We start from the raw sequence: 25,520 nt of genomic DNA, 5'->3' as shown, positions 1-25,520 counted from the left end.
GATTTGGCACTATGAAAAATAACTGTTTCTTTGCTGATTCTTGTAGAACTTTATACTTTATTTCATTCAAAGCAGAGTAGTGGAATAAAAGAAAAAATAATTTGGTCTATCCTTCCATAGACTTTATGCTTTAATGAAAATAGATCTGATTTGGTCAACATAGAGAAATATTTTCCACTTCAGAAGGAATCCAAATCCAGAGTTCAAAAATGCATATAATGTGAACACTGTTGCAGAATTACTCTTTATTTCCTGTGATGGTATAGGCACCCCAAGTAACATCAAATCTCAGAGTATAACAAGAACACTGAAATGAATCAAAGTGCATTCCTAAAAACTGTGACGTCCCTTGGGTTAGTCCCAGGAGAATTGAAGAGGCCTCAAGATCCTTTAAAGAATAGGCAAAATATTGAGTGGAAATAAAAGTAGAATAGAGACCATCTTGAAACTTGCAAGCTTAAAAAAAATTGTGTACATAATAAGTTGCTGGTACTTGCTTTGTTTAACTACAGTAAAGATTTTACCTTTAAATATGAATTTTGTGGCATAATTCTTTTAGTTGATAACTTGGAGTTCACATTTCATTTTAAGCATCATTGGTCACTAGTGAGATCATAGAACTTTATCCATTTTTCACAGATTTGCTTTAAACTGAGTACCAGTGTTCATTAGATGTCTACATCATGGTAATTATCCAAAATAAATTTGCATGATACTTTCCATGGAAGTAAATGTTTGTGGTTTGTAGCATTAGAACTGACTTATAGTAATGGGATTTGCATCAAGCAGAACACATTACTAATTATTTCTACTGACTATTGCTACATGGGTTGGGTAATGCGGTGAACAACCAGGGACTTGCTGTTCCCCTTCCCCCTCCCCTTCTTACCTCAATTATATAATCCTTTCCATCCTTTCCATGGACGGCTTTCACAGCACAGATATCCAACCCACCAAACATTTCACAGCATTTATCAACCCAAAACCTGTACCTGTCGTAGAGAAAAGAGAACATAGATTTCAAATGGTGTCCAAAGACTTTATTTCAACTCTGCTATCTTTTCAAAAAGATCACAAACATTGTTGTAACAATGAGAAAAGAGCTTTTTCCACTACTTCCAAAATCTCTTTCTGCTGTGCAAAAAAAAATGATTTGAAGTCCTGGTACTAAACTTTGTGTCTGTATATGGAGAGACAAAAGCCCCAATTTTAATCACTTTGTGTACACAGACGGGCAGCTGACCTACCATTCTCACCTTATGGTGTGAGGGGCCTGGAAAATCTTAACACCTATGTCTCACTTGCAACAGTCTTTGTTAGCCTGGTGCTTAGATCAAGTGGGAAGCTGCAGCTATTTGGTGTCTTGGAGTGGGATTTCAGGTTCAGGAGCTCACTGCCACTTATATGAAAGAATGGTTCCTGCCATTTGAGTGTGCAAGTGGGAGGGCTGCCAGGTGGACGTCCTGGTTGAAGGAGGGAGAAGGAAGACTGGGACGCACAATGAAACCATATAAAACTGCTTACCTTTCTGGGCTAGTCCTGGTGCAAGTCCCTGTTGCCACCAGGTAGGCCTGCTTGAGAAGCTAGAATGTAGCCCCGATAAGAGTCACTAATTGAAATTGCAATTGGATTCTGATTACCTAACGTGAGCCTGATCTGCACATTTAAATGAAGATCAAACTGCCTTCCAGACTGTATTACTTTTGCCTGTTCGAAAGAGCAAGTTACAATCACTATATATGGAAAGTAGTGGTATCCGTGTGGACAAATCACTCTGGCTATTGCTGGTTTTATTATCACAGTTGACAGGATTATGACTGGCCCTGAAAATCTTGTGACAAGGAGATGGAAAAAATAGTTAAGGATGGAGTGGTATTGTGTACTTTGATTATAGAACGCTGAAGTTACATTGAAGTTCACTGTCATTTTTACAACAGCCTCCATTAAAAAAGGTATGTGCGGCTGCTCTTGAACTTGTTAACCTAAATAGGACACTGACAAGAATTAGTACCTGTTCATGAATTTTATTATGCTATCAATACAGCCAGTGACAAGGAGCAGAATTTCAGATCAATAAAATTCATGCTGAAAAGAAGTTTTCAATTTCGAGTTGCTGCAGCTCTTAATACGAGCATCATTTTGCCATTCACAGGCAACTTTGGGTCAAACTGTTCCTGAAACAAGCACGAACAGTCTGTTCCGCCAATTTTAGTTCCACACTCACTTGTGAATTTCAGTGACACTATTCCTGTAGGATGATTGAAGGTGACTTCATACTCAAAATCTGCAAACATAATTCATGAGGCTATATGCTCAGCACATTATTGAACACCTCTGTTTGCAAATAGTTGCTAAAATGAAACTCCAATCATATTAAGATAATTATATTCTTTAAGTATAGATATGTGCAACAATGTGGCATCATGAAAGTTATATGGGAGTTCTGTCTGTGGAGGGAACTGGAGTTCGTCATCGCTTTCAATTTTCTATTACTTAACATCATATTAGCTTCACGAATAAAGAACAGGAAGAATATGAGAATTGGGAAGTGACAATAAAGCTGTCTAACTTGAGTTCCAGGATTAGTGCAGATTGGCACAAAGTGTTGTTTGATAAATGCAACGCCCTGAAAAATGCAGAACCTTATTAGAAAATGTGGCAGTTGACACTATTGGAAGCATATTATACAGTCAAATTGCAAATTATTCTATCTAGTTTTAGTCTGAACCGTCATTGATTACAATTCCTCATGTTGGTCCACAGACCAGCAAGTTGTGGGAAGCTGGAAGAAACGATGATTGAAATAACTTATCCTTCCCATTATTGAAACTACCTGCAAATTTACTCTGTCAAAATGATGAAACTAATATTAGGGCTTTGTCTAGACTCAAAAATTAAGTATAAAGAAACACATGGTCTGTGAATGAAATAGTTTACCACCTCCTAGTACTGCAACGTGCGTGGATAATTGAGAGTTAACTGAAATGTTTACTCAAGGTCTCTATAACAATGGCTGGTACAGGACATAAGGCTTACCTCACAAGTTTTGTTTACTTATCTGAAATTAAAGATAGTTAAAACTGAATTTTCAGTATGCTCAATTATTGCTAAAAAAAACAAGTCAAATATAACTACCTAAAAATCTTAAAACATTTGTTCTTGCAAAGCAAATCATTCCAACAAGTGAATTATTCCTACTCAGATTAAACTCAACACAGGTGCAAGTTACTGTCAGTGCTTCTACAAGTAGTGTATAGATAATGCCCAAGAATCACATGGACCGGTAATCCAGATTTACTCCAGGTTTAAAACCCACCAGAGCAGAAGGAGGGTTATTTTACAGAAGGTCAGTGTTAGTTCAATAAATTACATTGCTTTGACTTACATAAACAGATGGAATTAAAAGACTAATAATGACCACGAAACTATTGTCGGTTGCTGCACATATCCATCTGGTGCACTAACGCCCTTTAGGAAAGAAAAATGTATCTTTACTGGTCTGGCCTACATATTACACTAGATCCACAGCAAGTTAACTGGTCTCTGAAATGGCCCAGCAAGCCAGTCAGTTGAATCAAACTGCTACAAAATCTCAAAGAAATGAAACTGGATTGATCACCTGGCATTTACCTAGGCACTGGGAATGACAACAGCAAGCTTAGTCCTGTCGAACCTCCTCACTAACATCTGGGACTTGTGTCAAAACGGGAGAGCTATCTCTTAGACTAGTCAAGCAAAGCCTGACATAGTCATACTCACAAAATCGCACCATACAGACAACTACTACATTGCCATCATTACCATTCCTGGGGTGGAACTAAAACCACTGGCTGGGCAGGTTGAGCAGAGGTGGCACTACAGTGCTATAAAGTCAGGAGGGAATAGGTTTGAGAGTCCTTAACATTGACTGCAGGCTCGATGAAGTCTCATGGTGACAAGTCGAACATGGACAAGGAAGCCTCCTGCTGAGTACCACATACACCGCCTTCACCACAAATCCGAACCCAAACCACCTCCACACCTCCCACCTCGGCTGATGATTCAGCATTCTTCCAAGTTCAGCACAATTTGGAAGAAGAACTGAGGATGGCAAAAGCACAATGTACTCTGGGTGGAGGACTTCGACGTCCATCACTGGAGGTGGTACTCAACACTCAAGAAGGTATCATCCAGGACAACATGCTGATTTGATTTTGCACCACATCAACAAACATTCACTGTCTCCAACACAAATGCACAGTACCAGCAACACGTACCATCTACATGGCACCTTTAAAATTCACGAACACTTCTTAGTCATCATGACCACTGTCATACAGGAGGACAACAGCAACAGATTTGTGGCAACCCCCCACCTGCAAAATCCCCTCCATGAATCCAAACTAAACCATCCTGACTTGGAAATTGCTGATCTTGCACCTTCCCTGGGTCAAAGTCCTTTAACTCTCTAATAGCATTGTAGGGCTATTCACACCTGACTGACTGCAACACTTCAAGAAGGCAGCTCACAACTACCTGGTTGTAAGTTGTAAGGCATGATGCAATTGCACAGTGATCGAGTCATTCCTCTTTTTCTGAAAACTTACGGACGCCTCCTACATGAATGCATTCTTCTACATTGTTGCATCCCTCATCACTCTCTGAATCCTGTGTGAAAGAACATTCATCTTTTAGACACTTCCATACCAATGGCATGCTAACAAGACTGATTCACATGTTTCTATAAGCCAATGTCCTACATTATTTTTTGCCAAATTGACTCGGTTTCTCTCAGCCATACATCACCTTCCTCATCGACCCGATCAGCTAACAAAAGAGTTCAGCATCGGCTTTCCTCAATCTGAACACCTTTGACTGCACATGTTGTCATTAAGGAAGCAGAAACTAGCTAACAGTATTCGCCAATGGAAAATTCCACCTTTAACATTGCAGAAACAGGAGCTGAGAAAAGGGCCTAGGCATTTTCACCAATATAACAAGTGTAGAGCTGGATGACCACCAGGCTAAGCAGGCCAAGCAGCATCAGAGAAGCAGGCAGACTGACATTTCGGGCCCAGACCCTTCTTCAGAAATGGGGGAGGGGAAGGGTGTTCTGAAATAAACAGGGAGAGAGGGGGAGGTGGATAGAAGACGGAGAGAGGAGAAGACAGGTGGAGAGGAGACAGACAGATCAAAGAGGCGGGGATGGAGCCAGTAAAGGTGAGAGTAGGTGGGGAGTTAGGGAAGAGATGGGTCAGTCGAGGAAGGACGGACAGGTCAAGGGGGAGGGATGAGGTTAGTAGGTAGGATATGGGGGTGGGGCTTGAGGCAGGAGGAGGGTATAGGTGGGAGGAAGGACAGGTTAGGGAGGCGGGGACAATCTGGGCCGGTTTTGAGATGTGGTAAGGGGAGGGGAGATTTTGAAGCTTGTGAAGTCCACATGGATACCATTGGGCTGCAGGGTTCCCAAGTGGAATATGAGGTGCTGTACCCACAACCTTCGAGTGGCATCATTGTGGCTCTGCAGGAGGCCCAGAATGGACATATCATCTGAGGAATGGGAGGCGGAGTTGAAATGATTCGCGACTGAGAGGTGCAGTTGTTTAGTGCGAATCGTAAGTGTTCTGCAAAGCGGTCCCCAAGCATCTGCTTGGTTTCCCCGATGTAGAGGTGGCCACAATGGGAACAGCGGATACAGTATACCACATTAGCGGATGTGTAGGCGGACATCTGCTTCTTGTGGAAAATCTTCTTGGGGCCTGGGATGGGGGTCAGGGGAGACGTGTAGGGGCAGGTGTAGCACTTCTTGCAGTTGCAGGGCAAAGTGCTGGGTGTGGTGGGGTTGGAGGGGAGTGTGGAGCAGACAAGGGAGTCTCAGAGATTGTGGTCCCTCTGGAAGACAGATAAGGGTGGGGAGGGAAAAATGTTTTTGGTGGTAGGGTCGGATTGCAGATGGTGGAAGTGTCAGAGGATGATGCATTGGATCCAGAGGTTGGTAGGGTGGTGTGTGAGGACAAGGGGGATTCTGTTTTGGTTGTTATTGGGGGGGAGGGGGTGTGATGCATGAGTTGCGGGAAATGTGGGTGACACAGTTGAGGGTGTTCTCGACCACTGCGGAGGGAAATTGCAGTCCTTGAAAAATGAGGACATTTGAGACGTATGGGAGTGGAATGCCTCATCCTGGGAGCAGATGCGGTAAAGGTGAAGGAATTGGGAATAGGAGATGGCATTTTTGCAGGACGGTGGGTGAGAGGAGGTGTATTCTAGGTAGCTGTGGGAGTCAGTGGGCTTGAAACTGATATCGGTTTCCAGGTGGTTGCCAGAAATGAAAACACAGAGGTCCAGGAAGGTGAGAGAGGTATTGGAGATGGTCCAGGTGAATGTAAAGTTGGGGTGGAAGGTGTTGGTGAAGTGGATGAACTATGCAAGCTCCTTGTGGGAGCATGAGATGGCACCAATACAGTCATCAATGTAACAGAGGAAGAGATGGGGTTTAGGGCCAGTGTAGGTGCGGAAGAGTGATTGTTCCATGAAACCCTCAAAGAGGCAGGCATAGCTTGGGCCCGTGCGGGCACCCATGGCTACCCCGTTTGTCTGTAGGAAGTGGGAGGAATTGAAAGTGAAGTTGTTGAGGATGAGGACGAGTTTGGCTAGGTGGATGAGGGTGTCAGTGGAGGCGGACTGGTCGGTCCTGCGGGACAGGAAGAAGTGGAGGGCCTTTCGTCTATCTGCATGGGGAATGCAGCTGTATAGGGATTGGACGTCCATGGTAAAGATGGGGTGTTGGGGACTGGGGAATTGGAAGTAGGTGGGGAGTTTCAAGCCCACAGGGGAGAAAATCGAGTCGAGATAGGTGGAGATAAGTTCGGTGGGACAGGAGCAGGTGGAGTCAAGGGGTTGACCTGGGCAGGCAGGTTTGTGGATTTTGGGAAGGAGATAGAAGCAGGCAGTGCAGGGTTCGGGAACTATGAGGTTGGGATGGTTTGGGTGGGACGTCACCTGAGCTGATGAGGTTGTGGATGGTTTGGGAGATGATGGTTTGGTACTCGGGGGTGGGGTCATGATCAAGGGGGCGGTAGGAGGGTGTTTTGGAGAGTTGGCAACTAGCCTCAGTGATGTAGAGGTCTGTGCGCTATACTACAACCACATCTCCCTTGTCCGCGGATTTTATGGTGAGGGTGAGATTGGAGTGAGGGAGCGGAGGGCTGCACATTCTGTCGGGGAGAGGTTGGAGTGGATAAAAGGGGTGGAAAAGTTGAGGTGATTGATCTCACTTCGGCAGTGGGAGATGAAGAGGTCAAGCGAGGGTAGGAGAAGGGGAGAAGCTTGGGAACCCTGCAGCCCAATGGTATTAGTGTGGACTTCACAAGCTTCAAAATCTCGCCTCCCCCTACTTCATCCCAAAACCAGCCCGGCCTGTCCCCACCTCCCTAACCTGTCGTTACTCCCACCTATAGCCACCTCCCACCTCAAGCCCCACCCCCATATCCTATCTACTAACCTTATCCCGCTCCCCCCATCCGTCCTCCCTGGACTGACCTATCTCCTCCCTAACTCCCCATCTACACTCATCTTTACTGGCTTTGTCCCCGTCTCTTTGATCTGTCTGTCTCCTCTCCACCTATCTTCTCCTCTATCCATCTTCTATCCACCTCCCCACCTTCCTATTTATTTCAGAACTCCCTTCCCCTCCCCCATTTCTGAAGAAGGGTCTGGGCCCGAAATGTCAGCCTTCGTGCTCCTCTGATGCTGCTTGGCCTACTGTGTTCATCAAGCTCTACATCTTGTTAGCTCAGATTCTCCAGCATCTGCAGTTCCTACTACATCGAAGCATTTTCACTGTGCATTTATCTCAGGAATATCTCCACCACTCTGCACCCACCACAATACTTAGTCTTTCCATGCATAGAAGGATGGCTGCTAGAGGATATGACATGTGCCTCCTGCATTGTAATCGTGACCTTCGGTATAGGGAGGTCCACAATTAGGTGGGGGCACATTGTTTGACCTAATATGAGCTGAAATTTACCAGAAAGTGCCACTAAAACTACTGCTGTAATAAGATCTGAGATAGAAAGGTCTGCAGATACCGGAGTCAGAGATAATAAAGTATGGAGCTGGAGGAACACAGAAGGACCCTGAAATGTCAGGACCCCGAAACATCAGCCTTCCTGCTCCTCTGATGATGCCTGGCCAGCTGTGTTCATCCAGCTCCACACTTTGCCATAAGATCTGAACTGTTCTTATGAAGGAACTAATTTATGACAGGTTTATACCACTCCGAATGTATGTCGAAGCAATGTAATTTATTTAACTAATATTGGAATAACACACATATGAATTTCCTGGATTCATGCAAATAATGCACTCATAATTCCTTTACTAAAAACCAAAAGGACTGCGAATGCTGTAAATCAGGAGCAAAAACAGAAGTTGCTGTAAAAGCTCAGCAGGTCTGGCGGCATCTGTGGAGAGAAATCAGAGTTAACGTTTTGGGTCCAGTGACCCTTCCTCAGAACTGATGGTAGCTAGGAAAATGTCAGTTTATATGCAGATGTAGGTAGAGGGTGGGGGAAAGGAGTGAGCAATAGGTGGGGAAAGAGCCCAAAGAAACAGAAGAGCAGTAAGATAGACAAAGGAGTTGATAACGATTTGGCTAGAAGGTTGAATAGCTGCTAATTGGGACTGTTAGTGACTAACGATAGGTAGCGTGTAATGGCAGACCATATGATAACAAGGCCTGGGGTGTGGAGTAGGGGGCTAAGATATGGGAAAGTTCAGGCCCTAAAATTATTGAACTCTATATTGAGTCTGGGGGTTGCAGGGTTCCAATGGAAAATGAAGTGTTGTTCTTCCAGCTGGCGATGAGCTTCACTGGAACACTGCAGCAAGCCAGAGACAGAGATGTAGGCCAGGGAACACGGTGGTGTATTAAAGTGGCAAGCAACAGGTAGCTCGGGGTCTTTGTTGCAAACAGAACGTCGATGTGTTCTGGTTTGCACTTAATCCAACAAAACAAAATTGTACATGAAATTTTGTCAAGAAAATTATTGGCAAAATCATACTAAAGCATTGTACAGTTCAACCAATGGGTTGATTATAAATGTACCAGTACAATGAAATTAAACAATTGTATCCATTTCCTTTCATCATGCTGTCATTTGTCAGCCTGTTCCATCTGATATTTTGTCTGTTCTCATCCAGTGTGATGGGTCATCTTAAATCTTCAGATTGTCTTCAGAGCTCTCCCTAGAATGTGACTGTCAAGAGTTTGCCGTGCTACCACCGGAGATGTAGCAGAATGTAAACAAGGTTTCTGCCCACTTGTGGAAGGTACAGCAGAAAATCTGAGGAAATTCAGTGCTGATTTTTAAAATTTATGACCTTGGCAATGTAAGTGGCCCATATGTCGGACTGTCTTGGCACACGAAAGCGAGTTTGATGGTGGTTGGAGGCTGGGGCTGGGAGGGTGTTGCCAGGAAAATAGTAGGGAGGTGCATTGGGATGACTCAACAATACATTCCCGAACTCCTGGAGACCTACCTACCAAGGGTGAATTTGGAGCAAGGTTGGCTGTCTGGTCTACGAAGACACCAAGCTAATCCATTCAATTAAGGCTACATTTCAGGAATATTCTGATTCAATGCTGGTACTTTGCCAAGATTCAAACAAGCCTCCCCCACCATGTCTGGAGATGCTAAGCTCAATTAAGATAGCTTTCTAGTGACAGGTCAGGGGCCATCTGGTGAGGCTCCAGATCATAAAGGCAGGGCCATGGGGATGAAAGATGACTGCTTTAGCAAGGAGTCAGCTTATGGAAGAGTTTTGCTGCCTCCTCACTTCCCCTAAGGGCTTTGGGAGCCTTCAGTGGAACTCTTTCGCCATGGCTTTGAGGGTGCCTCCATCTGATTGGTCTAGGCATCAAAAACCCAGCTACCATTCTCAGTATGACAGCAAATGTGGAGACAGCCAGCTGGGAGGCTGCTTTCTGGAAGAATGTCCTGCTAATTGCAATAGCAGAAAATGCGATCCACACTTGGTCCTAACCTCAGGATTTTGAAAAATTCATTTGTGGGCAATGAGTATTGCCAGCTGGATCAGCATTTATTGCCCACTTGTCTTTCAGACGTGGTTGTAAGCTACCTTCTTGAACCGTTGCAGTCCATTTGGTGTTGGGACATCACAATGCCATGAGGGAAGGAGGTCTTGTTTTTGGCCCAGTGACGATGAAGGAACTGTGATATAATAGTCCAAACAGGAAGGTGGCTTGGAAGGAAACTCACAGATGGTGTTCCCCAAGTATCCACTGCCCTTGTCTTTTTTGATGGTAGTAGTTGTAGATTTTGAAGACGGTAAGGAGTCTTCTGTTTAGTGTCCACAGGGCATACCTAGCAATCTTCCGCATTGCTGCTAGGTGTTGTAACTGTATTAGAACAGCTCAGCTAGGGACACAGCAAATTCTGGAGCACATGTCTATTCCCGGAATGCTGCCAGCAGCCATTGCTGTTGTAGTACTTGGTGCCTTCAGCCATTTCGTGATATCATGTGGAGTGAACTGAATTGGCTAAAGACTGTTATCTGTGATGCTGGGCACCTATGGAAGAAGCCGAGTTGGATCAGCCACTCAACACTTCTGACTGAAGATTGTTGCAAATACTTCAGTCTTATCTCGTGCCCGTTGAATTGTGATTCTTTGCAAAGCCTATGGCTGCAAAAGTGAAACATGTCCTGGGCTGAGAAGTCTTAGAAAGTAAAAATCAAAAGGAAAAATAGGCCCTGCATGTGTGTCGAAAATCTGAAACGGAAACAAGAATCTTGATAACATGCAACAAAAACAAAGTTGCTGAGGTGGAGTCACTGGACCCAAAATGTTAACTCTGTTTTCTCCTTTACAGATGCTGCCAGACCTGCTGAGCTTTTCCAGCAACATTGTTTTTGTTCCTGATTTACAGCATCTGCAGTTCTTTCAGTTTTTATCTCAATAACATGCATTGGTTCCATCTGTATTTTTTAAAAGAAATACATTAACACTGAGTGTGTAGCATTTATAGTACTGGACACTGAAACTGAAGTGAGTCCATTAATAGGACTAAACAAAAGGTGGAAACATATGGGCATTGATGGAGTTGGCGTAAAGCCACAACAAATATGAACAGGAGTAGGCCATACGGCCATGTACTTCTGGCACATATCTCGGACATTTCTATTTTTATTACACATTTCCAATCTTGTTTTGTTTCTTTCACTGCCTTGATTTTTTTTAGCATTTTTTTCCTTTATTATTTCTCCTCCTCATTTCGCTGATTTAAAGTAAAGCTGCAGGGAAAGGTCTCCTTAAAGTAAAGAAGCTTTGAAGACTGCAAAGCGTACGAATGTGAAAAGCTAAAGATAATCTTGTGGGTGACATTAGCTGGTGCTGTCAAGTGCTGAATTAAAATTTAGAAACTATTTGCTCATATTAGGTTTTAAACCGTTTCTTCTGAAACTAAATTTTTCCATTTGACGTTTTGCCATTGGGTTTTACTGATCTGTTAGATTCAGGAGTATTCTCATTAAAATATATCAGATGTGGCAGCTTGGCTCCAGTGCAGGAATAATAATGAAGTTATCATGAACAACTCCTCCGATAACCAATGATTCAGTTTTCTGCAACCTCACTGCAAAATGTTAATGGTCAGACTTTATAGGACAGCCTGCAGTCAGAAATTACGATGTCCTTTCAGTAAAGTTTTAATAGTTAAGCCATTCTGTACATTCAGTATGAAATATACTCCCCTGACTAGGAAAGTATAAATATTAACAAAAACTGCAAACTTGCAGGAAACAATTTCAATCTTACTTCTTATTTGTTTTAAAATCTATCATTTTGAATTGAATCAACACAGATCTATTCCAAAGGAATCAGCTACACAATCAATTTCATCTATACAGGAAGGAAACTTTACAGTCTCCTTTAGCATATGGACTCCTGTGGTGCACAAGATAATGGGTCATGCTAATAGACAGAATTTTCTCACTGTTTTCAGAGCACTAACTGTGCCAACATTGTGTGTAATTATGAGCGGAAGCTGTTATAGCCATATTTCTGCTGTTGAGACTCTACCATTAGAACTTGCAATTTCCAAGCCTTCCCATGATCCCCCTGTTGTGTTGTGACAAGACTCATATGTGTATATTGATTGTCACTGTGAATTCAGTGTAGTCAAATTCAGTGGTTGCCTCTCAGTGAGAAAGCAGATGGAAGTGTGGACTGGACAATGCAATATATTAGTCCCTTGTTTGAAATATGTGCCTGCAACGCTTTAGCTGATATTGTAGCTCATATGGAAATGACCAACAGCTCGGCAGTAAGTGCAGCGATGAGGTGAATAACACGGTCTTCCTCATGTTCCACCTTAATTATGGATGTTCTAGCTAGAGATGGCAAAGCTCTGAATTTGGTTTCTTGCCGATCCATAACAATCTGCCAGGCTTGCTATTAGGTCTACAAATACAGTCTGGCGTTTTCCAATCTCCTATTAACTTGTTCTAGCTTAACCATGTAATATTACATGTGAAACAGCATAAAAACAAGCTTAACTACAGGAATGAAGAAAAAGATGCTGCTGAATAAAATGAGCAAAACTTTATAATGAAAAGCTACACTAAAAAGAAAACTGACACAAATGGTGGGATGTAATGGAATGGACAAGGGTAATGGCTGCTTCTGGAATACTGACCAGAGCCCCTTATCACTCTTTTTAGGAAGTCTCACTGCATCTTGTTCTCCGTCACTAAACAAGCTCATGATGGTTTTCCGAAGGATTAAGGACTCCAGGATGGAACTCACACTGGCCAAGAGTTGTGGCCAATTGGGCTAGCAGATATTCAGTACTCAGGAGTGCCTAGGAGGTGTGGCTGCTGCTGGTAAGATACTCATTTGATGCCTTTGATCAAGGAGGAATTCATGAGAAAGGGGGCTGGGAGGTTGGCTCTCTGCCGGGCAGGCCACTCCATTCCCCATGACAGATTCTTTGGTCAAGCACTGACTGCCCTCAAACATGGGAATCCCCACTCCGGGGCCTGTAATTAGGTCCCACGGCAAGCCCTTCCTTGCTGCTGGCTGAATACCAATGGTGGCAGAATGTAGGCCTTAAATGGGCAATAATTGGCCACAAGGGCTTCAATTGTTACTAGCTGACGTGGGGGAAAGCCCAAGAAAAGCAGCCCCTCCCACCTTCCCCTGAGTTAATCGGAATGGATGCAGGAAGCTGGTGGGTTCCCTGTCTGCTGCCCTCCTGCCTAATATCACCATCCCACATCCCACGACCAAACTCACCACAGAGAGGAAATAAATTCTGTGCAAAGCCTTGTTATTAAAGAAGATCTTTATTGTGAAAAATTGCACTGCACCCTGATAAAAGATCAAATCTGAAAGAACCATGTAGGTTGTGTGAAGTATTAGTACTGTAGAAGTATTGTGTGAAGTACTTAAGTATTTCTGTGTAAAACATAGGGCCTTAATAAAGTCATTACACGTTTGGGCATAAGCAATAACCAACATTTTATTATACTGGACCTCATCCTTAAGGAAATGTACAAAAGTTCTGCATTTTAACTTATAATAATGTTTTGGTTCTCTTAGGGCGCCACACTAGTACTGGCCCTTTATTCTCTGAAGATAATTGAGAAATAATACATATATATTCATAGCATTATAAGCGAAGATATCAGAGAACACATTTGTATGGTCTATGATTCTTTGCATCAGTGAAGCACCCACCTTTCTGTCATTGCAATCTGTTCAAGCATGGCTGACCCAGTATTTGTTTTCCAGTTTCCGGATATTGATGTTCTCCTGGAAAAGTTAAACAAGTTACAGATGGTGCATTTGGTTTGATTTCTCAGAGATTCTGCAGTTTAATATTTCAATATGACTTAAAAATATATTTAACTATGACTTATATGCAATTGCCTATCACCGCTAACATTACTTTAACTAGTACTGTTCAAAATATCAGACAACTTTTCTCTGTTTTCGTACAGGCCCATAACAGTGTTTTGGATGAGATTAAAGGAAAATTAAATACATTGCAGCTTTTTAACTTGACTGTGTCCAAATGTAAGTGAGCCTCTGTTCAGTTTCATACATACTTCAATGCTACATTTGCATACCATTTACTAATCATCTTCATCTTCAATCAACATGAAATATTATCTATTTTCATGTTTCAGCAGACCTTGTAAATCCATATGGTGTCAAAAATCGGCAATTAATTCAGAAGACATCAGGTAGTGTTGCAAAGCAATATCATTAACTAATGCACATTTTCTTTCTGTATACATATTAAAAGTTTTCATTAAAATAGAAGTATAACTCCTCTTAAATTTTGCATTTACATTTTAAAAACGCCTTTTATAGACAATCCTGATTTGTGAATTAATTTTAGAAGATTTCTTTCTTTCGGTTGCTTTTGTTTCAGATTTCAAAGTCCTAGTAATGGAAAACACCACGGTGTGAGCTGGTCATGGATATCGAGTGGAAGCCGTTTCCAAAATGGAAATTTGACACAGTTGGGAATTCAGTTGTGAGTAGCGTTAAGTAGGGGGTAATAATGTGGAACATTTTGTATGTTTCTCCCTTTTTGCCAGACCTTTAAAGTTTAAATTTGTGCAGCCATAACGAATCGACAGACAACAAATAGCATGTGAACATCTGTCATTGTTAAATACACTACTGTGTAAAATTGGGATAAAGTGCAAGCAGGTAAGCCATGCTCAGTCCTGACAATAGGTCATTGACCTGAAACACATTTTTTTTCTCTTTTTACTGCTGCCTCAACTTTTCAGCATTTTTGGTATTTTTTGTTATTATTATTGCAGAATGTTTTAAAGACATAACAAATTGTAACTCGAGTAAGTGAATTTGCATGGAGACTGTCAAACCTTTAGTCCTTGATTGCAAGATTTCAGAACATCAGGTGGAATTGAAAACAATTCATCTTATTGAACTCAGAGGAAGAAAGGTGCCTGGAACCAGAATTTCAGTGGGTAGCCAGTGGATAGCTAGCAGTGATAGAAAGGATGGAAAACGAGCCATAAATCTGAGTGATGAGGGAGGTCAGGCTGGAGAACAGCTTGAGAAAATTGCACTAACTCACCTTCCTGCGGATATGCCGAGGTCCCCAGGCAGGGCAACTAAATTACTATAGTAGCATCCAAGCATGAGAGGCAGCTTATATCTGGAATGATTCACAATTCAGCAATAAAAACAGTGGTGCCAGGAGATTAGGAAGTAGGTGTAGGAGTAGAACTTCCTCATTGATCATAATCTCCAGATTACACAGTCTCGTTACAGAGAAGGGATAGGAAAACCGACTGCCCACGGATAACAAAAAACAGATACCTCTCCTATGTACCACTGGCCATGAAATGTTAACTCTGCTTTCTTCCTACAAATGCTGCCAGATCTGCTGCTTTAATAGTTTTTATTGATGCACTTCAGCATCTCTGTTCTCATCTCATTAGAATTAAAAATGACATAACAAAAGTCCAGAGGCAGTATGTTCCTGTTGGTGTGAAGGGCACGGTCTGTAGGTGTAGGGAATGCTGGATGACTAGAGAAATTGAGGCTCTAGCTAAGTAAAAGGAGTCATATATCAGGTAAAGACAGCTGGGATGCAGTAAATCCCTCAAAGAGAATAAGGGCAGTAGGAATACATTTAATAAAGAAATCAAGACGACAAAAAGGGGACATGAGATAAGACCATCAGACATAGGGTTAGGGTTTGGGTTCGGCCCATCAAGTCCACGCCGCCATTTAATCATGGCTGATGGGCATTTCAACTCCATTCACCAGCACTCTCCCCGTAGCCCTTAATTCATTGTGAGATCAAGAATTTATCAATCTCTGCCTTGAAGACATTTAACCTCTGGGCCTCCACTGCACTCCGTGGCAATGAATTCCACAGGCCCACCACTCTCTGGCTGAAGAAATGTCTCCTCATTTCCGTTCTAAATTTACCCCCTCTAATTCTAAGGCTGTGCCCACGAGTCCTAGTCTCCCCGCCTAATGGAAACAACTTCCCAGCATCCACCCTTTCTAATTCATGTATTATCTTGTAAGTTTCTATTAGATCACCCCTCAACCTTCTAAACTCTAATGAATACAATCCCAGGATCCTTAGCTGTTCATCGTACGTTAAACCTACCATTCCAGGATTCATCCGTGTGAATCTCCACTGGACACGCTCCAGTGCCAGTATGTCCTTCCTGGGGTGTGGGGCCCAAAATTGGACACAGTATGCTAAATGGGGCCTAACTAGCGATTTTTAAAGTCTCAGAAGCACATCGCTGCTTTTATATTCCAACCCTCTTGAGATTAATGACAACATTACATTCGCTTTCTTAATCAACCTACAAGTTAACCTTTAGAGAATCCTGGACCAACACTCCCAGATCCCTTTGTACTTCGGCTTTATGAATTTTCTCACCATTTAGAAAATAGCCCATGTCTGCATTCGTTTTTCCAAAGTGCAAAACCTCGCATTTGCTCACATTGAATTTCATCAGCCATTTCCTGGACCACTCTCCCAAGCTGTCTAAATCTTTCTGCAGCCTCCCTACCTCCTCGGTACTACCTGCCTGTCCACCTATCTTCATATCATCGGCAAACTTCGCCAGAATGCCCCCAGTCCCTTCATCCAGATCATTAATATATAAAGTGAACAGCTGCGGCCCCAACACTGAACCCTGCGGGACACCACTTGTCACCAGTTGCCATTCCAAAAAAGAGCCCTTTATCCCAACTCTCTGCCTTCTGTCAGACAGCCAATCCTCAATCCATGCCAGATAGGGTTAAGGAGAATCCAAGGAAATTCTATAATTATATCAAGCTCAAAAGAATAACAAGGGAGAAAACAGAGTGCCTTAAAGATCAACGTGGTCATCTACGTGTAGAACCGCAGGAGATGGGTGAGATACTAAACAAATATTTCATGTCAGTGTTTACTGTGGAGAAGGACACAGAAACTAGGATACTTGGGGAAACAAATTGTGATGTCTCAAAAATAGCTCATATTGCAGAAGATGAGATGCTGGACGTCTTAAAACAAATAAAAGGTAGATTAATCACCAGGACCGACAAGCTGTTTCCCAGAGCTTTGCAGGTAGCGAGGGAAGAGATTGTTGGGTCCCTAGCTGCGATAGCTGTATCATCAATAGCTACTGATGGGGTGTGCCACATGACTGGAGGTGAGCTAATCTGGTGTCATAATTAAGGAAAAGCCAAGGAACAAAAGACTAGTTCGCCTTATGTCCACGATGCACAAGTTGTTGGAGGGAATTCTGAAGGACAAGATTTACATGCATTTGGAAAGGCAAGGATTGATTAGGGATAGTCAACATGGCGTTGTGCGTGGGAAGTTGTGTCTCACTACCTTGATTGAGTGTTTTGGTGAAGTGACAAAGAAGATTGAAGGCAGAGCGCTGGACATTGTGTTTACGGACTTCAACAAAGCATCTGACAAGGTTCTGCATGGTAGACTGGATCGTAAAGTTAGATCACATGGGATCTAGGAGAGCTAGCCAATTGGATATAAAATTAGCTCGAAGGTAGGAGACAGAGGGTGGTGGTGGAGAGTTGCTGGTCAGACTGGAGGCTTGAGACCAGTGGTGAGCCACAAGGATTGGTGCTGGGTCCACTGCTTTTAGTCATTTATATATATGATTTGGATGTGGATATAGGAGGTATGGTTAGTCAGTTTGCAAATGACACCAAAATAGGTGGTGCAGTGGACAGTGAATAAGATTGTCTCTGAGTACAGTGGGACTTTGATCAGATGGGCTAATGGGCCAAGGTGTAGCAGATGGAGTTTAATTGAGATAAATGTAAAGTATTTCATTTTGGAAAGGCAAGTGAGGGCAGGCCTTATAAGGTTAATGGTAGGGCCCTGGGAATGTTCCTGAACAAAGAGATCTAGGGGTACAGGTCATAGTTCCTTGAAAATGGAGTTGCAGGTAGACAGGGTGATAAAGGAGGTTTTTGGCACACTTGGCTGCATTTGTTAGAACATTGAGAATGGGAGCTGGGATGTCATGTTGTTGCTGTACAGGACATTGGTGAGGTCACTGTTAGAATACTGCATACAACTCTGGTCGCCCTTCTATTGGAAGGATTTATTGAACTTGAGAAGGTGCACAAAAGATTTACAAAGCTATTGCTGGGACTGGAGGGTTTGAGCCAAAAGGAGACATTGAATAGGCTGAGGCTTCTTTCCCTGGAGCATTGGAGGCTGTGGCGTGACCTAATAGAGATTTATAAAATTATGACAGGCAAAGATAGGGTGAATTGCCAAGGTCTTATTTCTAGGGTGGGGGAGTCCAAAACCTAGAAGGCATAGGTTTAAGGTGAAAGAGGGAAAATTTAGAAAGGACGTGAGGAGTAACCTTTTCATGCAGAGAGTAGTGCGTGTATGGAATATGCTGCCAGGGGAAGTAGTGGAGATGGGTACAGTTAAAACATTTAGAAGGCATCTGGATGGGTACATGAATAGGGAGGTTTAGAGGGAAATGGACCAAATGCTGGCAAATGGGACTAGGTCAGATTGGGATATCTGGTTGGCGCAGGTTAGTTGGACCCGAATGGTTTGTTTCTAAACTGCATGATTCTATGACTCGTTGACTCTATATCTTTACAAACAAAACTACATTCTTTGCGGAGTCTTTAGGAGCATGTAGACATACTTTGAAGTGGCCGAAATCCACTGTCATTTTGTCTCCCAAACATGTATTGGTGAGAATGCTTACAATTAAAGACTACAACAAGGCATTTTTTTTCTCTTATTTGTACCTAGCCATTCAGGTTGTGTTCAGAGTCTGAAAGCACATTGCTGTTCTTATTGCATGAGGGTTGCTCCAAATCCTATCTTATGGCATCACACTGCAAGGTGATATCATGACTGATATTGTAGTAATTCAGTATTGTTCTTATTGTCACTGGTTGTTAAATTCCAGTGAAAGCTGCTTCTTGTTCTGTACTCCCATACTGCAGCCCATCCTTGGCAGTGAGCTTATGTAGACTTTCATACTCTGATGAGAAAGTTAAGCAAGAGCTTCACTAAAGGTTTTAGGAATCCAACAAATCATTGCCTTGCTTTCACATCTGTTGATCACTGCATGACTGCTACCAGCTCTCACCATGTCAGGATATTTGGATGCATCTACGCCAAATAGATTGTATAAGTTTAAGAAAGCAGCCCACCACCAAGGTTTCAACAGCAACTGAGGATGGGCAATAAATAAAATCAGAAAATGTTGGAGAAACTCAACAGGTCTAGCAGCATCTGTGGAGAGAAAGACAGAGTTAATATTTCAAGCCCAACTCTTCTTCAGAATTAATTCCACTTCTATTGGACTCAAAACATTAACTCCATTTCTGTCTCCACAGAACTACTGAGTTTCTCCAACACTTTGCACTTTCATTCAGATTTCTAGTATCCACCATATTTTGCTTTTAGATGGGCAATAAATGCTGACCCAGCCAGCGAAGCCCACTTTCTTTGAATGAACAATTAAAACAAAATGATCCGGGCAAGGTTCTTCCACTGTCTGCTCTTGAAATTAGGCATCCTCAACTGAATCTTTTTCTTGTTCAGGTTCAGGTTCAGGTTCATCTGGTGATCTATCTCTAACTGTTACAATAGGTTTTGAGTGCAGTCTGCAATGTCTCCTTCCTTCGAGTCTTAACATCCAAGACTAGCAGATCATCCACAACAACTTCCACTCCGGAAAACTCACTGACTTTCTTGTGCAGTTCTTCTGGAGCAGTGCAAGTGCTAAATAGCATATGTAGCCATTTATATCTCCAGAATGTAAATCAGGAACTGTTGCTTTCATTCAGGTCTCCCATTTAAGATAAAGATGAGGAACAGTTTTTTCTTGGAACCAAAGCTTTATTGAGGTCAGGAGCAGAGTGGCCCAAGTGAGCCCAATTTGAGCATTGGTGAGCAGTTTATTTTTCAACAAATGCTCCTTGATAGCAGTTTGATGATCCCTTCCATCACTTTGTTCATGATTGAGAGTAAGCTGATGGTTGGTATTTGACTGGGTTGAATTTGTCCTACTTTTTGTGTGGAAGATATACCAGGGCGATTTTCCACATTGTAGGGTAGATGCAGCAAATATTGATCAATATTCTCCCTTTCCTCTTGAACTCTGATGTTCAACATAAAACATTCATTAGTAATATTAGTGTAGGATCAAAGTGTGTGTTTTCAAGTCCTACAGAATCTCTCTTGTCTGACATTTCTCTCCATGTTGAGATCTGCACTGCAATACAGCTTGCAGCATTCATTCCCCAGCATCGAGGGCAAGATGGTATTCCTATACGGTTAGGTTTTTAGTTAACTCTGTAGCTATTTTAGAGTTTAGCCACTGAAAGTGGAAAAAATTCCAATTGTCTCATATCTCATTTAATCTCCACATGATTGGAAACTGCACTGCAGTTTTGACTCACCCATTAAATCTAAAAGAGAAACAGAAATTGCTGGATACACTCAGTAAGTCGGACAGCTTCTTTGGAGAAAAAGCAGAGTTAACGTCTTGTGTCCAGTGATGCTTCTTTAGAATCCTAGTTGCTTTTTAAAATGTGCTTGTTGCTGTTTCCTTCAGCAGCTGACTCTCTTACAGCTCTAAAAATTAACACAATTTCAGCTGTATCACTCTGACAGTGTTTTACAAATGATGTGCTTCAGTGGCTTCCACAGACTGCACTCAAAGGCACCTCTAGAAGTAGAGGCTACATGACTGTGGCAATGAGCTAATACACTAAATATAATTGTGTTTCTCTGAACAGCACCAGCCTCCTGTTGGTGGCTTTAAACATTCTTCAGGCAATAGTACATCATTAAAGGTGGTGTTCACTTGCATGAAAACACTCAACCTGAGCAGTGAGAACTGTACTAAAAGAAAATGAACACCAATACAACTATTGAAACTAATCAACTAAAGATTAAAAAAAAGTGCATTTTCAAATAAATATATTTAAAATTTGCTCACATGTAAGCCTTGTAATTATTGCCGATTTTTTGGATCCTTATATCATACTTGGAGTCTATGAAAGGTTCGGTTGTGGCGTAAGTGTTTGTCAGGGCTACCACACTTGCTATGTCCTGAAAATCGTAGTGATTTTCTACTTTCACCTGGTACCATCCAATAAAGGCAGCATATGGGAAAGGTACAAGAGAGAAAGAGAGAGAAAGAGAACAGAATCAGATTCACTTGTCTGAAATAATATAGAAGCAATTTTCTTCCATGAGAATTTTGAAATGATTTTGCAAAGTTACTGATAATATCTACGTTATATAATATCGTTCTACAACATTATTCAAGTCAAAGTTTGATACAAGCTTTGAATACTGGATCAATTTATGTCAATGGTTACAAACAGAAAGAATCTTTGGTTAAATAACATTGAAAGTTTAGGCTTGCATTGCATACAATCTTCTGACCTTGCAACACTTGGTCAGTACTTGGCAGACGCAGTGAGCTCGTTTGCACTGTCAAAGAATTACAGTGCTACCATATTTTCATTCTGCAATACTGAGAAGCAGTAAGCATTTCTAACTTAAAGTTTAGAGAAATGTTTCTGTTCAAATATTTTTGACATACTGCAGACTTTTGGCTGAGACACCTGAAACGAATTAGTTACCTTTCCCATGCCTGAATGAGCATGTCCAATCTTCACAACAGCAGGAAATGTTGGCATGGTTAACTAAAAATACAGAAAATGTTCCCATTATATTTAATACATTTCACTTTTATTCACACTTTGCTTACATAAACATATTTCATAACGTATCAGATATTAGCAAGAACATTGAGTCATGTTCATTATTACTCATTCAACAGGAACTTTGGGATTTAATGACAATTCAAATGTATATTAAAATATACATTAAAACTCTCGTACCAACAACAGCCTAACAACACTTTTATGCAGCAAAATCTCTCAGGAAATCAACATTTAGGTGTTAGACCTCAGCCACGGTCAGTGAGTCATCAAGGGTTGGATTTTCATCTGATTACTTCCATCAGATAGAGCAAGGTCATAGATTAGTTGATGCATGTGGTCAGTGATTCCAATCATTTCTCTGATTTTGTCTCATCTAAATAGAATTGGTGAGCAGCCAGCGGAAATGAGCATTTATAAGCAGATCCTCAATCAAAGAGACGAATTGATGTCCCAGCTCCTATGATCCTCTAGCAGGGATGTCTCTCTTACCCTCAATTTAACTGCACTTGCAGGGCTCCTACTGGAGATGCCAGATTCCCCACCTCTTCTGAGTAGTGAGCAATTTGCTCAATAAATGCAAATAAGATCCAACCACAAAAATGGCTTGCACCACCAACTGCTTCCACTGAAAAAAACATTGTCACTCTGCCTGTTTCCTGCATGGGGGGATAACTGGTTGAAAAACAACCCCAGGTTTAGCACATTTGTGCTGTGGTTTTAACCTCCTGATTTTTGTGTAATGCAGAATCATCCCACTAACGTACAGTACATTGCATAACATGTCAATGTCATTTTCAGCTTTTTCTCCAAATTTTAAAAAATGTTATATTCAAAGAAACAGTTTTATTACAGAACTATCCAGTTGACACCCAGGTAAGGTCGGGGCACTTATCCCTTTGCAGTTCTACCTTATTATCCCCAATCTCTTCTTAAATCTTTGAGTGCACTTTTACCTTATAGGTTCAATAAACTATCACCCACCTTGTAAAATATCAGTCATAGGCATGGATCACTGGCTACATGTTAGATAGCTTTTTCAAGCGCTAAAGGATTCAAACGGAGTCTACCATCTTACAAGTGATCATTCAATGCTCCCTATGCTGTAGAAATTTATAAAACATATAAATTTAAGAGCTTGAACTGCTAACTTACATGTTGAAATGACTGGGTTAATTATACTTCATCATGGTCTGATCAAAACCAAGTCCCAGCTGTGCTGTACTCTGCTTATGTTGCACTCTAAACAACAAAGGCTTAGGCTATATTCACAGAACACATAATGTATGACTTGGATTGGTCTGAATTGTATGACATGAAATCATTTTTTGGGGTGTCAAAAACAGTCAAATCAATGTGTTGAGTCTTTGCTCAAATTTGTTAAAAACTCATCAGTAGATTTAGATGTTTTAGATGTTTTCCCATTCATTTGTGGGATGTGGGCATCACTGGTTGGCCAACATTTCTTGCCCATCCCTTGCTGCCCTTCAGAAGGTAAGCTACCTCTTAAACCACTGCAGTCATCCTTCTGTAGATTGACCCACAATGCCATTAGGGAGGGAATTCCAGGATCCCAACCCCACCCCCCAAAACACACACACACACACACACACACACACACACACACACACACACACACACACACACACACACACACACACACACAGGGGAATTGAATATTATTGAATATTAAGGGATGGTTAGATTGTCTCTTATTGGAGATGGTCAGAGCATAGCATTTATGTGGTGCAAATATTATGTGTCACTTGTCAGCCCAAGCCTGGATATTGACCAGATCTTGCTGCATTTGGACGTGAGGTGCTTCTGTATCTGAGGAATCATCAATAGAACTGAACATTGTGCGATCAACAGTGAACATCCCTACTTTTGACCTTATGATGGAGATAAGGTCATTGATGAAGCAGCTGAAGATAGTTGGGACACTGCAATGATGACAGGAGGGGGATCTTGCGATGGATTTCATTGGAATGGAAGGTCAGTAGCAAGGACTGGCTCTCAATTGTGGTGAGTTGAGGCCCAGTAAGAGGGCATCATTTTGCTGGCTCTCTGGCAATGGAATTAATCAATTCAGAGTTCAGAACCCACCTCACTCCTGCCCAATTAAATGTTCCCTGCCATCAGCTTTATTGTAGCAGAATCAACACCAATCAATTTTGTTTCTCTTCCACGGGCGCTGCCTACCGTGCTGAATTTTACCAGCATGTTCTGTTTTAATCATTATTTCCTTTGTTTTGTAATTTGCTTTTATAAACAGTTGTTGGCTCAGTTCACTCGGTTCCCAAATGCCCAATTTCCTCCTCAGTCTGACATCAACATGCACTTTCAGCAACTTGTGGCCCAAAGTATTAAAGAACCTAATCATGCAATTTCGTGTGTAATTAATGGCAGATATCCACCAGATTCACTGATAAAGTAAATTATATTCCTACATCTTATTTCCTGTAGAGTGAAAGAAAACAAGATTCTTAATAGCCATTGAAAAACAAAAGTGTGTAAATCTCCACAGCATTTTTCAATCTAGTCTGGTACATTTGCATTTACGAAGTCAGATGGATCAGTCTGTGCTCCTTTTTTTGGCAGTTAATCAGTTTAAGTTTGTGTTCTGCAATGATAGCAATGCAAGTCCAACAACAAGTAATCCTTTTGCACAGAAGTTTCAACAAGCCGCTCCACAGCATTGTTTATTGACCAAAAGGAAACTACTGATCCAATTATCTGTGTGTTGGCTCTTTGCCAGAATAATTTATTCCTGCTTTCTCCATAACCCAAAATCATTGTCTGCTTCAAATCATCTACACTTCCCTTATGGACATGCATTGATCTTTATCTCCACTACTCCCAGTGGCAAAGAATTTTCCAAACAATCCAAATATTCCCTTAACTTCTCTGCTCATTTTTGTAGTGAAAATTTAAAAGTGGTGCTCACTTGGTCGAGGTAATGTTCTTCCCCTTTTCACTCTTTGCAACTGTTTGTAAACCGACAAATATCCTCTTTTAAAAACCCTGGTATTTCCATTTTCTCCTCATAATCAGAGTTTCTCAACTCTTGTATCAAGCTGGCGGGGAAAAAACTGAGCACCCTACATGAGTCTTTAGTCATAAGTTTTACTTAACATGGTGCCTCCAATTGAGCAGGATTTTCTAACAGTAGCCATATCAATACCCTGCGTGGGTCTATCATTATTTACTTGCTCCAGTAGTATTAATGCCCCTATTAGGTCTTTCGTCTCCATTTTAGCCTCCTGTTTTTTGCTTGTCCTCCCCAAATATATTATTACATAATCTCTGTGCATTTAAATGAATCTGATGAATGTCTGCCTATTCCATGTACCTATATCCTGTCTTAATCTTCTAGAGTCCTCTTTATTTTATGCCAATCCCACGACTTCTATTTTTTATTACTGTTTTCTGCAAATTTTCTTGTTTTGCTACCTGCTCTGTGTTGAAAACAAAATGGATACACTAAGAACAGTGTCCTCATACCCACCAACTAGTAAAACTATAATTTTAATGTATTCCTTTCACAACCATTCCTTCACTTGGTACCAATTTATGAATATTGTGGTTATAACTCTAGCCTGGGACCTGTTGGAACATCGGAACATTTGAGTGAACTACATGCTGTTTGGTTTTTGGAACTTCCTGGACTTACAGTAGCCATTCTCAAATGGAAACAAATCCTGAGATAGGACAATGCTGACTGTATCATTTGTAGCACTGCATCGACAGTCTGAATTTGGGTTCTTTCAGC

General features: G+C 41.7%; 1 protein-coding gene across 1 annotated transcript in view; it reads right to left on the bottom strand.

The window, feature by feature from the left end:
* Window positions 1-25,520, bottom strand: part of syn2b (synapsin IIb) — a 363,486-nt gene that overhangs the window by 52,332 nt on the left and 285,634 nt on the right. The window contains exons 6-9 of the mRNA XM_048547347.2: window positions 21,668-21,730; window positions 21,016-21,158; window positions 13,742-13,816; window positions 890-992 (exon numbers count right to left, since the gene is read on the bottom strand). Of these exons, the coding sequence (XP_048403304.1) occupies window positions 890-992; window positions 13,742-13,816; window positions 21,016-21,158; window positions 21,668-21,730 (384 nt within the window). The remainder of the gene's footprint in view (window positions 1-889; window positions 993-13,741; window positions 13,817-21,015; window positions 21,159-21,667; window positions 21,731-25,520) is intronic.

This window comes from Stegostoma tigrinum, chromosome 11, assembly GCF_030684315.1.
Source record: "Stegostoma tigrinum isolate sSteTig4 chromosome 11, sSteTig4.hap1, whole genome shotgun sequence".
Classification (NCBI taxonomy): Eukaryota; Metazoa; Chordata; class Chondrichthyes; order Orectolobiformes; family Stegostomatidae; genus Stegostoma; species Stegostoma tigrinum.
The sequence above is the reverse complement of the archived record's forward strand: the minus strand, read 5'-3'. Positions and strand labels throughout refer to the sequence as shown.